The 16056-nt window shown below is 23.7% G+C and overlaps 2 protein-coding genes and 3 non-coding genes across 6 annotated transcripts; 3 read left to right on the forward strand and 2 right to left on the reverse strand.

Moving 5' to 3' along the window:
* Nucleotides 1-4877: 4877 nt before the first annotated feature.
* On the reverse strand, nucleotides 4878-11846 carry LOC129613337 (macoilin-2). Of its 2 annotated transcripts, none has more exons than XM_055527347.1 (9): nucleotides 11718-11846; nucleotides 8992-9280; nucleotides 8584-8728; nucleotides 8384-8510; nucleotides 8199-8325; nucleotides 6883-8135; nucleotides 5752-6473; nucleotides 5505-5694; nucleotides 4878-5417 (listed from the first exon to the last, which is right to left on the reverse strand). In XM_055527347.1, exons 2-9 carry the CDS (start codon nucleotides 9069-9071, stop codon nucleotides 4945-4947), a joined length of 3117 nt encoding a protein of 1038 aa, XP_055383322.1. In that variant the 5' UTR covers nucleotides 9072-9280; nucleotides 11718-11846; the 3' UTR covers nucleotides 4878-4944. The 2 variants fall into 2 exon arrangements, with proteins under 2 accessions (XP_055383322.1, XP_055383324.1); XM_055527349.1 differs by having other exon boundaries at nucleotides 11630-11802.
* Nucleotides 11847-12701: 855 nt separating this feature from the next.
* On the forward strand, nucleotides 12702-13969 carry LOC129613382 (probable elongation factor 1-beta). The gene is made up of 4 exons (XM_055527416.1): nucleotides 12702-12877; nucleotides 12991-13074; nucleotides 13244-13362; nucleotides 13425-13969. The coding sequence occupies exons 1-4, from the start codon at nucleotides 12798-12800 to the stop codon at nucleotides 13799-13801; spliced, it is 660 nt and encodes a 219-aa protein (XP_055383391.1). The 5' UTR covers nucleotides 12702-12797; the 3' UTR covers nucleotides 13802-13969.
* A 210-nt stretch (nucleotides 13970-14179) lies between these two features.
* Nucleotides 14180-14253, forward strand: Trnat-agu (transfer RNA threonine (anticodon AGU)). Its single transcript has one exon. It is a non-coding gene; the product is annotated as a tRNA-Thr (tRNA).
* A 331-nt stretch (nucleotides 14254-14584) lies between these two features.
* Trnat-agu (transfer RNA threonine (anticodon AGU)) lies at nucleotides 14585-14658 on the reverse strand. The gene has a single exon. It is a non-coding gene; the product is annotated as a tRNA-Thr (tRNA).
* A 621-nt stretch (nucleotides 14659-15279) lies between these two features.
* Trnae-uuc (transfer RNA glutamic acid (anticodon UUC)) lies at nucleotides 15280-15351 on the forward strand. The gene has a single exon. It is a non-coding gene; the product is annotated as a tRNA-Glu (tRNA).
* Nucleotides 15352-16056: the final 705 nt, after the last annotated feature.

A 16056-nucleotide genomic window follows, 5' to 3' on the forward strand; every position in this document is an offset into this window, starting at 1 on the left:
TACAGTAATAAACACTATTTTCCAAAAAAAAAAAAAAATTTTTATTTAGAATTATTAAAATACAAATGTTTAAGCAAGAAGTTTTACGTATGGCATAAACAGAAGTTAATTTAAAAATTCTAATAAATTTATCCAATATATTTTTATTCAATTTATTTTCCGAATTTAAAATGTATAAGAAGAAAGTATTCAAATATTAAATTTTTTTTATTTATCAAAGAGAAATCAACAAGATCACTAAATTAACATAAAAAAAAATCTTACAAATCTGCAGAAATCGAATATTTTACTTTTGTAGATTTTTTAATTTTTCAATATCCAATATTTTTCTATTATGCTGCCCCTTCTAGTTCATAATAATTTTGCAGTAGCTTTGAAAAAAAAACTTAAAAAATTTCTTTAAAATTTTAAGCATGACAGGCTTAAAATGTGCCTGGAAACACAAATTTGGAGATCTTCACGCAATTTAATTAAATTTCAAATGTTCATTTAAGAAAAGTTCAGAAATTTCGAGTAATCTTCCAAGTAAACGCCTTTAATAATTTTTAGAAATTTTTGGTTTACTTTTGTTTTAAATTCGTAATGCGAGATGAGACGGTGGCCTACCCGCAACAAAAATATTTCGAAAGGAGTGCTATGGCCTCGGCGGGGTCGATTCCCGCAACTTAATGCGGTTACACTACTTTAGTTTTTTCAAAAGGCTGATAAAGGTGAGGATGAGAATCACAAAAGATCTTATGGGGCGATGTGAAAAGAACCCCGGTCAAAATATATTAAAAAAAAAAAAAATAATAATTTTTATATTTTTTGTTTCATTTCTTTTTTATTAATAATATTATTTACAAGTAAAAGAGGGCTGAGAACATTTTCATTTCTTTCCTTTTCGGTTTCTTTTTTTTTTTTAAATTTTTTTAATTTTTTGTCAATATCTAATTTTTTTTTTCTTGTTTTTTTATTTCTCAAGTAATAATGTTTGTTCAAATGTTTTTTTTTTTTTCTTGTTTGCTTTTTCTTCTTCCTGTTAATTTAATAAAAATTTGAATCTTCTTACTTTTTGTTTATTTTTTTTTGTTTTTTATTTTCTTTTTTGTTTTATTAAAAATATTGTTCATTTCCAGTTCGTTAATATATAAATTAAATATTAATATTAATTTTAATTTATATCAAGCTTAAAATTTTCACAATCTTTTATACTTATTATTTCATAATATATTTTATAATATTTTATATGCATTTTAAAAGTAAAAAAATTAAAAAAAAAAAAAAATTTTTTTCTTTTTTTAAATAGAATTAAAAAAAATTAAGTAAATAAATTAGTTACTGCTAGGTTTTTTTTAAAAAAAAAAAAAAAAAATAATAAATTTTTATTTTTTCAAATTTACAATTTTCATTTCATTTAATTTATATTTTATTCATTTTAATGAAATGAATTTACAAAAAAAAAAAAAATAAAATCATATAAAACGATATTTTTAATTTCTATTTTCTTAACTGCTTTATTTATCATCTACTATAATTAAAATAAATTGTTAATAATTTCATTTAATATTGGGTTTTCATTAAATAAATTCTAGAATAGTTCTATGTTGTAAAACATTCGAAAATTGTATGTATGTGTTATACACACACTGAAAATAAGAAAATTATTTGTTGTAATAAAGTGTGTTCAGAAATTTATTCTATATAATAGAAAGAAATATTAGAAATGTGAAACAGACAACTATTTTAAATTTTTGTGCTGCCCCATGAGATTTTTCTTTTTTTTAAATTTAAAAACTTTAAAATTTTAATTTTCTTGACATTATAATTTTTGTAATTTTCGAAAGACTGATTATGTATTTACAATTTTCATGCAAAATGCAAAACGCTTAAATACAAAAACTAGAAATTAAACATAAGAAATAGAATTGTTTCATGTTTTAATGTAGAATTTTCAGTGCAATATGCACAAAATGAAAACGTTTTTAATTTCAAAAATTGTCTTCCATATTGTTTCAGTAAATTTATTTTTAAAATTTTATTTTTTATATTATATGATTTAAGAATTCAGATATAAACAATATTTCTTTTGATATTTCCTTTTTAATTATTTTAAACATTGTAATCTCCGTGAATTCGAAATCAATTTCGAAATTTTAAATTATATACTGAATACTAAAATAGTTATTACTGAAAACTATCAGTACAATTAGTATAATCTAATTACTTCATCATGCCTACCACACAACCAGAATTGTGATTAATTGATAATATATTTTAATGTTTTCAAAATTTGACTTTATGAAATTTAACTTGGTTTAAATTTTAAATTAAAATAAATATAAAAATTTATTTTCTTTTATTTACTATTTCTTCTGAAAAAAAAATAATTTTTATAACAATTCATTTTAATTTAAGTAGATAATAAGTTTTTTTTTTTTTTTATTTTTTCTCTTACAATTTTGTTTTTTTATTTTTTTTTTTCCCCTATTTGCTTTTCAAAAATTAACACATATTAAAAAAATTTCGTAAATGTATTTAAATAAAAAATAAAAAAAAAAAAAAAAATAAAGTAATTATTAATCAGTCCTTAAATATTTTATATAATATTATTCACACAAAATATTTGTTTTTATTTTTATTATTTTATGTATATATATATATATATATATATATATATATATATATATGTATGTATATATATATATATATATATATATATATATATATATATATATATATACAAATTTTTATATTTCATTCAATTCATTTACAGAAGCCTAAATTAGTGATTTATAAAAAAAAAAATGAATTTTTTATTTAAATAAATTGCATTATTGAATTTAAAAAACTTCTTTACACAAAATATTTTTAAAAAAACAAAAAATATATTTTTTATTTTGTATATATTAATTAGATTTAAATAAAATGGAAGAAACATTGATTTTTATATTTTATTTAAACTATTGCTTTTTTTCTTTCTATTTTGTGAAAATTTTTAAGAAATATTGAAGAACAAAAAAATATTTGAAAAGATTAAAAAGTGCATTTATTTTTATATTTAGATTTTTGTTTTTTTATTTGCTAAATTTAATTTTTTCATAATTAATTTTTAATTTATAAAAAAAATTTTATGTATAAATTATATTTATTTGAAATTCTTCTACTTTATTTAAGTAGGAAAAAAAATATTTCAATATTTTAATTTGTTTTAATAATAATACTATAAATTTTTTTTTAATTGTATTTTATTATGTGCTTTTTTATTTAAATAAAAATATTATATTTAAAATATTTGTATTTGAAGGAATTATAAATGGTGGTATTATTTGTGTTATTTTTCAAACTAATATATATATATATAAAAAACTAATTTGGACTTCAATAAATATATTCGAATGAATATAAGATTCATTTTTATAAATAATTTGTAATGTTAATAATGTTGATGTTTTTTTAACAACGAAATATCATTACAATAATTGTAAATTTTTTTTTTTTTCTTGTTTCTAATTAATATTATTATGTAATTTCATTTTTAAGCAAAATGTTTAATTTAAACACTGGAAAAAATAGAGAGAAAATTTAAAAAAAAAAAAAAATAATAGTAAAAATAATTTAATACATAATTTAAAAAAAAAATCACTCATAATCACTTTTATTCAATTATTTAAATTAAAATATATATTGTATAGTATGTACTTGTTTTTGTTCATATTTCAAAATGATTTTAATATTCAAAAAATGTTGAAGAAATTTTGGTTTTTTTATTGATGTTTCAGATTTGTTGATTTTTTTTTATTCCAAAAACAACAAAAAAAAAAACATTAAAGGAAAAGAGACAAAAAAAAAAGTATAATAAAATTAAAAAAATATATAAATTAATTAATAGTAATTATTAGTAATTGCAATGTAAATAAAATTGAAATTTTTACATTACAAAAATTTAAAATTACTTATGTGAAAAAAAAAAATTTAATAAATTTTCATTACATTAATTTTTAAATAATTAACCCTTCTGACAAATGCGTATTCCAATTAATGAATACAAATTTCAAAAATATCTTGAAAATTTCTGAAAAATATTATAAAAAAACAAAAAATAGAGAAAATTTTAAAATTTAAATTTTTAAATTTTAAGTTACTCCGAACACAATATTTAATTCATAAACAAATAACATCCAATTATGTTATTATTTAATAAATAAAATCAAAAATATATAAAAAAAAAATAAAAATATTGTTGCGATTTATTTAGCGGCAAAAGAAATTAGAGCAAAATTAAAATTTGAATACAAAAAAAAACAAAAAAAAAAAATAATTTTAAGATCTCGTATTTTGATAACTCTATAAATTTGTATAATCATTTAAAAAAAATTTTAAAATTCGAACTTTTATATTATTTTAATTGAGTAAGAGAAACTTATAAATGTACCTAATAAATAAAATCACATTAATTTTAAATAATATTCAAATAAATTTTTCAATTGTAATATTCGAAGCAATTCCTAAATTCGAATTAAATTTTGGAAGTGAAAAAAAAAGAAAAATTGAATTAAAATATTGTAAATTTAGAAAAAAAAAAATTGATAAATTAAGAAAATAAAAAAAAAATGCTGAGAATAAAAGTGTAAAATGTAAATTTCTACTTTTATCTATTTAAATTTTGCTATATTTTTCATTAAAAAACATTGCAATCAAAAAATATTTTTTCTTGTTTTTTTTTTTCTTTTTTTTAAATTTTATGGCAAAATTTTTTTTGATATTTATTAAGATTTTATTTTTTTATTTTTTTTTTGTCTCTTATTGATATTGGTTTTTTTCTTTGCATTTTCAAATTTATTTGATTATAACTTTTAGTTAATGTTATTTTTTTTTGTTTTATTAAATTTTTTGCTCTAAATAAGTATTTAAAATTTTTTTTTTTTATTAGTAAACACTTTTTTCCTTTTAACGGTAATGTCGTCAAGCATCTGTTCCACTAACCATAGAATTTTTCGGTGTATATGCTGTTGCATTTGGATCTAAATTGGATGATGTTTGACCACTTGAAGCAACTTGAATATTACCAACAACATTATTAGTAACATTTGAATTTTGTGAACTATTTGTTATTGAGTTCACATTGGTAACAGTGTTTACAGTGACCGAAGTTGATGGTGAAACTGATGATCCATTTACTGTTGTTACATTATTGTTAACAACAACACCAACATTATTTGCTGCAACAACTGATGTTGGCCCACCTCTTGAATTTAATGGATGATTTGATGCCATAATTTGTTGATGTGCCGTACTAAGAGATAGCATTGGACTGGATGGACCTGTTGTTGGGCATGGTGAGGATAAACATAAATTATCTGATGGCATTATAGCTAATAACTGTGCTATTTTTGCTTTCAAGTCAAGGACTTCATTATCTTTGTTTCGTATCAAACCTAAAATAATATATATATACATAAATTTTTTTTTACAATTAACTTAAATTGCGTTTATTAAGAACAAAATAGAAAAAATTAACATACTGTCTTTAATTTCTAGTTGACGTTTCGCTTCTCCTAAAGCCGAGAACAAGTCCAGCTTGACTCTCGTCTCTGCAGATAAATTTTTTTCCAATGTACTATTTTTATATTGCATATCAGCTAATGCTGAAATAAGACGTTCTGTTCCCTGCTGTGCTTCCCTATTTCTGACTTCAGCCTCAAACATTCTCAACTAAAAATATTTGTGTTTAGAAATTTGATTAGGTTAATAAGAAAATTGTATATTTACATCTTGTTCATATTTTCTGCTCTGTTGTTCGGCCGTCTGTTTCCCTTCTTCTGTAGATTTTAATTCCCTTCGTAATTGTTTTATTTCGGTTTCCAGTTGTTGTTTTCTTTGTTTGCATACATCACCACATTCTGATCTAGTGGCTTTTTCTTCAGCAGTTTTTCTTGCTTTTTTCTCATTATTTAATTGGGCCTCCAAAGATTGACGTTGTCTACGTTCTTCACTTAAACGCCTTTCAACATTTTGTAAGTTCATTAAATCAATTTGCCTTGTATTTTGCATTTCATGTAATCTTTTATCCAGTTCATCACATTCCCTCTGTTTGGCCTGCAAACAAGATTTGGTTGTGACATTTGAATCCAATTTTTGTCTGAGTTCATTCTCAATTTGTTTCATGTGACTAATTTCAGCACGGTATTTTTTCACCTCAGCTTCAAGTCGAAAGCATGTGTCACATATTTTTGTAACTATTTGCGAGGCTAAATTTGTTATTGTTGCCGATGCTGTTGAAACAGCTGAGGATGATGTAGATGAATTACTTGATGTATCAGAATTACCATGGGAATCCTTTGAATGATGATGATTGTTATGGTGATGATAAGTATTGTTGCTAGTGTTGTGGTTATACGATGTATTGTTGTTATTGCTGGAACTATTATGATTATGATGATTGTCCTTTGTAGAAGCATTGTTATCACCGCGTTTAGAACGAGCTTTCCTACCTAAAAGTTCAACACAAATAAGTTCATCGTAGTAAAAAGAGACTGAAATTAATTGCAAAACTCAAAACATAATTTCAAAATGGTAATTTGTAAACAATATTCTCAAAGATTCAATGGATAATTCGAGTTTAATACAAATACATAATACAAAAAAAAATGAAAACGTGAAACCACAATTTTTCTAATTAAATGCATGTTTATGAATAACTCAGATTTAGTAAGTCACACTTCCATTTTTATAAGCTGAGTCATATGTTTGTATAATTTAATTTTTGATAATGAAATTTATATTTTTATAATGAATTTGTATAAAAGTTATTTATAATTGTTATAAATTTTAGTACAAAATATAAATTTACACATTAAAAAATTAAAGCAAAATCAAAAAATTTGTTTCCTAGTATACTACCTTTGTTTTTCTCGGGTGGGTCCGCAATAACTGCAACCTCTTCGATTTCAAAATGTAGTAAATTGCCATTTTGTTGATTGGATTTTATTTTACCATGGCTACTGCTATTTGTTTCCTTTTCTCCAATTCCAGAAGTCGAGCAATTAAAATTATTGTTGCCGGAATATATATTATTAGATGGTGGTCCACCATTTGAAAGCGATTTTCCATTTTCTTTAATATCTGTTTTAATTGAAGATAACGACACTGTTGATGATGAAGACGATAATATACCACTTGATGTTGTCGTAACATCCATCCAATCTGTATCTGAATTTTGTTTTGGATCCTTACAAATTTCATGATAACTATTACCGGAATTCAAGTTTGATGAAACTTTAGAATTTGATTCATATTTTTTATTACTGTCCTTATCAACACTTCTTCGATTGTTTTTACTATTACTGTTATTACTGTTATTATTACTATTATTACAACTTCCATTACTAATATGTCCATTTGATGTCATCACCGTTGAACCATGTGTATTAGCTACTGAAAATTGTGTAGTTGAATTACTTAAATTATTATTTAATTTATTACTTGTTGTAGTTTGAGCTGTTTTATTAGAACTATAATTGTTAATATTATTTATATTATTATGATTTGATAAATAATTTGATGCTGCATTCGCAGCACCTTGGCTGGAAAAAGACAATGTTGTGCTGGGTGCTGTAGATAAGGATGTTGCAGCCGTCGCCGTTACTGATGCTGACGAAGACCCACTTGACGTCGAACTAATCGATGTTGACAACATTTGACCTATTTGAACATCTGATGTGTGATGATAAATATTACTATTTGAAGAATTATCAGCTATAACAGTTGATGATGAATGATGATGGTGATGATGATTAATTAATGAGGAGTTTGTTAAAGATGAATTTGATGATGATAACAATGATGAATTTTGCGAGATTTGAACTTGTTGTGCTACTGGTATTGCACCAATTAATTGCCCTGCCGTTGAGCTCGTTGAACAGTGCAATATTCCACCATTTTGGTGATGATGTTGCTGTTGATTTTGCTGTATATCATCACTGTTGGCTTGTGCATTACTGGAAGAAACTGGTTCATCCTGTGGCAATGCTTGTTGAAGCAGTTGCATATAAAATTCATTTTCTTTAGCTACTTCCCGCTGCTTGCGTTGTCTCATACGATATCCTATATAACTTTTAAATCCAAAACCTAATGTTACTACTGGATAACCAATACTAAAAATAAAATCGTAATTTTAAAATTTTATTTTTAAATAACGTTATAAAATAACTATTTACCAATGCGCTGCAAATGGCCTGCAAAGATCTAAATGTGGCATATGCCGGCTATCCTTCCATCGTATACCCGCTTCTAAATATACAAATAACATCCATAAAATTATCGTTGGCAAACAGATCCCTTTATCTAAATTGTTTAAAGATTCAGACATTATTTTGTTTAACTATTTTACAATTAAAAATACCTGTGTGCCACACATATTGAACCCAGACATACGTACTAGCTGCAAATAATAACCAATGTACTGGGATAAAAAACAAACAAACTAAATCTGACGTTATGGCTATGCATACAAACAATACGGAAAATGCCTGAAAATTAAAGTAATTTTTATGACTTTTATACTGAAACAGGAATTATCTTATTCTTATATTTATAACTTACCAATCCTTTATATTTAAATGAATCGTGGACTGATCGTAGTAAAAGCCAAAATGGCCATAAGAATTCAAATCGGAACATAAACATAAAATCAGCTGTTATCACAATTGCCCAAAGAATCAAAAACTTTAAGTACAGAACTGTAGTGCTAAAAATTTAAAAAAATTGGTGAGTAAATCTATCTATCAATCAAAAAAAGAAAGAGTGAAAAACTGATTGAAAAGTTAATTCTTTGTCAGATTTTTCACTCAAAACGGTCTTACGGACCGTATCAATTTGGTTACTTCAATCGACTTTAAGAGTTATGAATGGTTAGTTATCAAAATTGTTACATAAAACTTAAATTTTAGATTTTTGAAAAATAACTTTTTAACAATTTGTTTATATACATATGTAGTTATAAAAATTTACCTTCCGTACATTCCTTCCGTAATTTTATTACGTTTTATCGGTCGCCGTATCTTGCCACATTCGGCATTTCGCCTCTTCATTATTTTGCGCAATTATTTTAAAATTATTAATTTTTAATTTTATGTTTGTTTTTTTATTTCCAAAATAAAACTTTCAAAAATATTAAATCAAGTTTAAATTTCTTTTTTTATCTCTTTTTTTCTTTCGTTTATAATTTTATCCCAATTTTAAGTAGAAATTTTGATATTTTATACACTTTTCTTTCATTTAATCAATTTAAAAGTAAATTCTATAAATTGTGTTTGATTTTTAATATAAATGAACAAAATATTTTAATTAAAAATATAATATATAAATTTTAAACTTAAGATTTCTGATCAAAGCTAAAATGTGGAGAAATTTTAACTGAATGCTAATTCATTAAATGCAAAAATCATAAAAGTAGGATTTTGTTTTATATGCTTCAAATCAAACATTTATGCATATTATCAAGCAATAAAATTGCTATCCTTACAATAGCTTAGTTACTTTGATACCTAATACGTATTTTACCCAATGGATTAGTATGTGCTTAAATAAATTAGGGGAAAAGGGGGTCAAAACAATTTTTTTTCATAATTTTGGGAAAGTTTTACCGTGCTTGTTAATATGTTGATGAATAAATGTAAAGACTAGTAAAATGGAATATCTACCTACCTCTATTTAGGCAGGTAATAATAGGTTAGTGACTACTTACCCACCAACTTTCAATAAGTACAGAAAATGTATATATGCATTTAATCATGTTTTTAGTTTCTAATACCTAAATGTTTTTTATAATAAACAAATTATGATAGATTTATAAAAATCTAATATTTGCTAGATGGACTTAAATACCTCCTGCCTAACTAGATAGTACCAAGAAAGCAAAAAAAATGTGTATTTCATTGTTTTTACCTATTCAATTTTATGAAATTAATAATTTATCAAAAAATTATTAAATTTTATTAAACAAATATTAAAAATAATTAAAAACTAAAAATATCAATACCTAAATAAGTAGGTAAGGGTAGATAGGTACTACCAAACTTACTGTTACTTAATATAATAAAGTAAAAATATCTTAATTATTTGACTTTAAATGTCCTTATATTAAAAACAATTTATTAATAAATATAATATACTACTATGTAATTAACTAAATATCTACTTAAAATTATAATATTTAATGCACATATTTATATAGATACATAGGTAATAATATATAGGTACTAGTATATTTGTATACGTAATATTTTATTATAAATATATTTATGGATGATAGACAATTATATATATATATATGTATACATTATACGTAATATTGTGTTTAGATGAACAATAAAATGTAATTAAAAACATACAAAATTTTTCTATAGAAAATTCAATAGAAACATTTTTATTCTATGTTTATATATTATTTATGTATGTAATAATTTTCAAAACAAAAACAAAATTTCGTAGCAAAAAATTATTAACAAAAATATAAATTTTTTTTTTTTTTTTAATGTTTACTAAATTTATCTTCCTGGCAACGAATAAACATCTGATTATTATTTTTTGCAAGCAATTTCTATTATAAATATAATTATCTGATTATTGTGTATTGTGTTGTATATCGAATAAAAAAAAAAAAGAGTACCTTCACCTTACTAATGACACAAGACAAGGATTTTTTTTTCTTTTATATTTAAAGTTAGTTTAAAAAACTGTTGCATTGCAGGAGAGATTAAAATTTTCTAATAATAAATATATATACAAATTTTTGTTTCCTTTTTATTATTATTCAAAATTTTTATTAATTCAAAGATTATTTTATAAATTCAAAAATTTTGTTTTTGATTCAAAAAACAAAAAAAAAAAAAATATTTGCAATTTTTATTTTCACAAAATTTATAAATGAACAGGCGACATTCTTATTTTATATGGAATTTGTATACGAATTAGAAAAATTTCTCATCCCCAGGAATCTGCATGATGCAGAAACAGGATGTCAGGATAAAAATGAAAGATATGAATGAAGTCATCTATTATCCTATCCTATAGATATTATAGTATTAAATTAATATTTTAATATATTATGCAGATTTTTATATTTTTATATTCAAATATAATTATATATATTGTTAATATTAATTTAATAATACAAAGTATGATATATTAGAGAAATTATAATAGCTATTTAAAATTTTCTCTCGGAAAAGTCTTTAAAAATATTTTCAAAATATTCAGGAAAATTTTTTTTTTTATTTATTCTACTTGCGTAAGCGGAATAGTTATATGAATAAGATATCCGTCAACACTTTAGAGTGACGGAAACAACTAGAAAATTGAAAACTGAATTTTGATTTTTTTTTTTTTTTTTTTTGCATCTGAAGACGAAGGAGCCAGCAAAACAAATCCTAAAGATAACTTTTCATCATTTTTAACACAAATTTTTATTTAAAAATTTTTTCTTTATTTTTTTTTTTTGTTGAAAAATTTTGCTTTTTTAATATTATAAACACATGAACTTTTCAATATTTAAAAACTATTTTTGCAAATTTATAATCGCCACCAAAGAAAAATTTTTTTCTCAATTTTTGTTAAACAGAATTTTTTTTTTTTTTAAAAAACACACTTATATTCATAGAAAATTTATTTTTTAAATTTTCTTATAATTTATATAATTTAAATTATAAAAAAAAACATATAAAACATTTAAATACTTTTCTAATTTTTTTTTTTTTAAATAAAAAATCCAATATTTTTCCCCGAATCTCACTCTGATTTCGTTTTTGTCGGATTCTACACTCTTTCCATCAAAATTTTTCGTTCCTTCTTTTTTTGACTTTTTCGTTCTTTTTTGCTTTTGCAATATGAAGGAAAAATTGACAAAAATATAATTTGAACTAATTTCTAGCTCTTCTAGCAAATATATTTTCTTATTATTGTTTCATTTATTTTATAAATCTTATTGGCAAACTTGGTACTAAAATGTTTTTTGCAAAATATCGTTTAGAAATTGAAAAATGTCATAATTTGTCAGTGATGACATTTTATATGGCGTATGGGGTTTCATGCAACGCAAGATCAAAGTTGAAACTGCTTTTCTTAATTGTTTCGTTTTTTCAAAGTCAAATCTTATAATTTAGGTAAAGGCACTGCCACCAGACAAAAATTACGAATTACAACGAAATCGAATGTTCTTTTATACATCTGATGTTAGATTACTTTTATAATTCTATCTTAAATTTTAAACTGTCAATGTTTTAAGCGTGTTTTGAATATTATGTATATGTATATTCTATTTGTATTGTCTGCAATTAGTTTGTTTTGAAAAATAATGGAATTTTTTTACATATGTCATCATCACATTACACAAATCATCAAAGATCGGTAACAAAAACAAATAAAGCTCAGCTGATCTCATTTTTAAAAATATTAGCTTTCGTCATATTATTTTGTAAAAGTATGTCAAAAACATCTGTTAAATGTTTTTATTTTTCCATGAAATTCTCAATACATTCTAATTAAGAACACACATAATTAAGAACAACCATATATACTCGTACTTTGCTAGTGCAGATTTTTTGTTATTAAATTTTCATAATTTTTATGAAATTTCCAACACTGAAATTATAAAACATTCATAAAACATACTGTTAAAACTAAAAGCGTTCAAAAAGTAAAAATTGTCATTTGTGACGTTACGCGTCATTCTATCTTCTCTTTTCGTTTGTGGGGCCACCACGTTAGTCGGTTAAATTATTTGTGGAAAATTGCAATTCTCTAAAATATCTTAAAAAATGTCTTTTGGAGATGTAAAAACAGCAAAAGGCTTGGAAGAATTGAATTCTTTCTTAGCAGATCATTCCTACATTGAAGGGTTAGTAGAACTATGATAATTTTATATTAATTGTAATATAGGTTAGGTTTTTTGCACACGCATGCAAACGTATGAGAATTTAAATCTAATGGAAATTTACTGTTTTGTTGCAGTTATATTCCATCAAAAGCGGATCTTTCTGTTTTTCAAGCAATAGGTAAACTCCCAACAGGAAATCTTGTACATGCACAGCGTTGGTAAGTATAAAGAAATTCGTCAAATTGTAAAATTTTCTCTGCTTTTGTGATCAAAGTGGAGTTGATTTTTAAAAATGTACCTACATATGTACCTATGGTACAGATCAAAGCATACAGATTTTTACAAATATTAATTTTATTACGTAGATTAACTAAATTTATTTCATAGGTATAGACATATTGCATCATTTGATAGTAAAGAACAATCCAGTTGGGGTGGTAATGCCCTTCCACAAGCAGCGGGTGGTAATACGACTGTGCCAGATAATAAAGCCGCAGATGACGATGGTAAATTCCTTTAAAATAGCATAAGAAGAAAAAAATATAATAAAGAAAATTTAAAATTTCAGACGACGTAGATCTTTTCGGTTCAGATGAGGAAGATGCTGAAGCTGCAAAAATAAGAGAAGAACGTCTCGCCGCATATGCTGCCAAAAAATCAAAGAAACCTGCATTAATTGCAAAATCATCAGTACTTTTGGATTGCAAACCATGGGACGATGAAACAGATATGAAAGTTATGGAAGAAAAAGTAAGAACTATCGAAATGGACGGCCTATTGTGGGGTGCCTCTAAATTAGTGCCAGTTGGTTATGGTATCAAAAAATTACAAATTATGTGTGTAATCGAAGATGAAAAGGTTTCTATTGATTTGTTAACTGAAAAAATCCAAGAGTTTGAAGACTTCGTACAATCAGTGGATATTGCAGCATTCAACAAAATTTAATAACATATATATTTACTTTTTTTTTTAAATACAATATCCGTTTTTATTTTTTAATGAAAAATGTATTTAAATGCGTACTCATATTAATCACAATTCCAATTAATTTGTTGAAACTTTAAAATTATGTCCACTTGCTAGGAATAAAAGTCGATTTTTTCTAACAAATAATATGGTTTTATTTTATGAATTAAATTAAATACGTTGTGGCAGCTAAAGTGCAATGTGCATTTGAAAATCATTCAATAAATTAAAACCTTGAAAATAGTGATTTGCACACTAGAAAAATAACTTTATTTTTAAAATTTTAAAACTAATGTTGGTTAATAAGTTATGGAAGGGATCAGATTGATGTAAAAAATTGGGTAATTTAATATCAATGGCGCCGTGGCTTAGTTGGTTAAAGCGCCTGTCTAGTAAACAGGAGATCGCGAGTTCGAATCTCGCCGGGGCCTTCAAAACTGTGTTGAATTTTTTTTTTTCGAATATTTTAAGAAAATACATTGTATTACCATGTGCAATAAGCTCCCGGATCCGGAAAAATGTCAGTTATCAAATTAGATACAGCAAGACATCAATGTATGTTTTATTATAATACTAAATTAAATATTTAATGAGGTATCAATTTTTTACTTCTTCCTTATTTAAGGAAATGTGCATACAAACGCCTTTGTGCATAATATGTATGTATATGCATTTTTAATACTATTTTCGTTGATAGTACAGTATATTGTCAAATATTATTTAAAATAAAAATTAAAAAAAAATTTAATAACACATATAATGAGGCCCCGGCGAGATTCGAACTCGCGATCTCCTGTTTACTAGACAGGCGCTTTAACCAACTAAGCCACGGCGCCATGTCGCACTTAGGGTTTAAAGCTTAATTTATTCCTATCTATGGTACGCAACTATAATTTTGCTTGTTTAACAAGCTTATATGCTTTTTTAGAAATATGTAGCTGAATATAGCAAATTTATTTGAAGCTTAAAGCGTCTTATGATAATTTTATAATAATGTTTACAATTTATGTATTTACTTTATGTGTAAGGATCGAAACATAGTTGTTTTAGTTTAAATCATTTATCATGTGCGTTATCATATATTTTATTTCCTAGCGCCTGCCTCTTTTCTTGTAACTAAAATTTTTGACTTTTCTTTTTAGTTAATTTTTTTAGTTTACGTTGCCGCTTCCTGACGAATAAATTATAAACAGAAGAAATGGTTATTAATTGCTCTAAATTATTAAGTTGAGGTATTACAATATTCAATTAGAAAAATTATTCATATATAAGACTAATAATATTTGAAGTTGGTATATACTTGTATGTACATGAAGTACAGAATAATGGAATTATGTATGTGTATGTATTTGGTTACGATTTTCTATTAAATATTTTATTGTTCAAATGAAGTGTATACATTTTAATTTAGATATACTATTCAAACATGTACCTAATTTGTCTTTAAAGTTTATATATCCCATATGGTCTAGTGGCTAGGATAGCTGGCTTTCACCCAGCAGGCCCGGGTTCGATTCCCGGTATGGGAAATTTTTTTTGTAATTTTTTTTTTAATTTATCATTGAATTTTATAAATTTTATTATTAGAATTTATTATTTTATTTTAATATGTATTCCAGCAATTCAATAATGTTGCTGTTTTCGTATTTAAAAACATAAATGAATATGTTTTGTAATGATAAGTCCAAGAAACGTCATTAAAAATTTAAAACCATTTTTGATATCTCGAATAACTGGATGCTTTTTTTTAATGTTAAGCTGACAATGCATTAATTATGTACATCTATACTTAGGCATAATAAAAAAAAATCTATTCATTTACAAAATTGATTTGAATTTAAATTTTTACCTATTATGAAACACTTTCCAATCTTTTCTTCTATATATGTGAACTGTTAATACTAGCTAGTTCTTCATTGTAACTTGTGTATAATATGTAAGCAGTATTTTAACAGCGCTGTTAGAATAAGAAGATTAGCAATTCATTTCTAATTTAATTCACAATTGAATTTAATTGACATTTGGTAGAAGTTTGAAGTTCCAGAAATCAGTGTTGTCAGAATGTAGAATATTATTTGAATATCGCATTATTTACTTAAAATTGAAAAATATAAATATAAAAATTTAATGACCATGTGCGGGCACTGAATATTTATTTAATATTCTAAATTAATATTATGATAGTATAAAATTAATTAATAATTGTCAAACTAATGATAATAAGTAATAATAAT

This window comes from Condylostylus longicornis, unplaced genomic scaffold (assembly GCF_029603195.1).
Source record: "Condylostylus longicornis isolate FDR11 unplaced genomic scaffold, ASM2960319v2 ptg000083l, whole genome shotgun sequence".
NCBI classification, from domain to species: Eukaryota; Metazoa; Arthropoda; class Insecta; order Diptera; family Dolichopodidae; genus Condylostylus; species Condylostylus longicornis.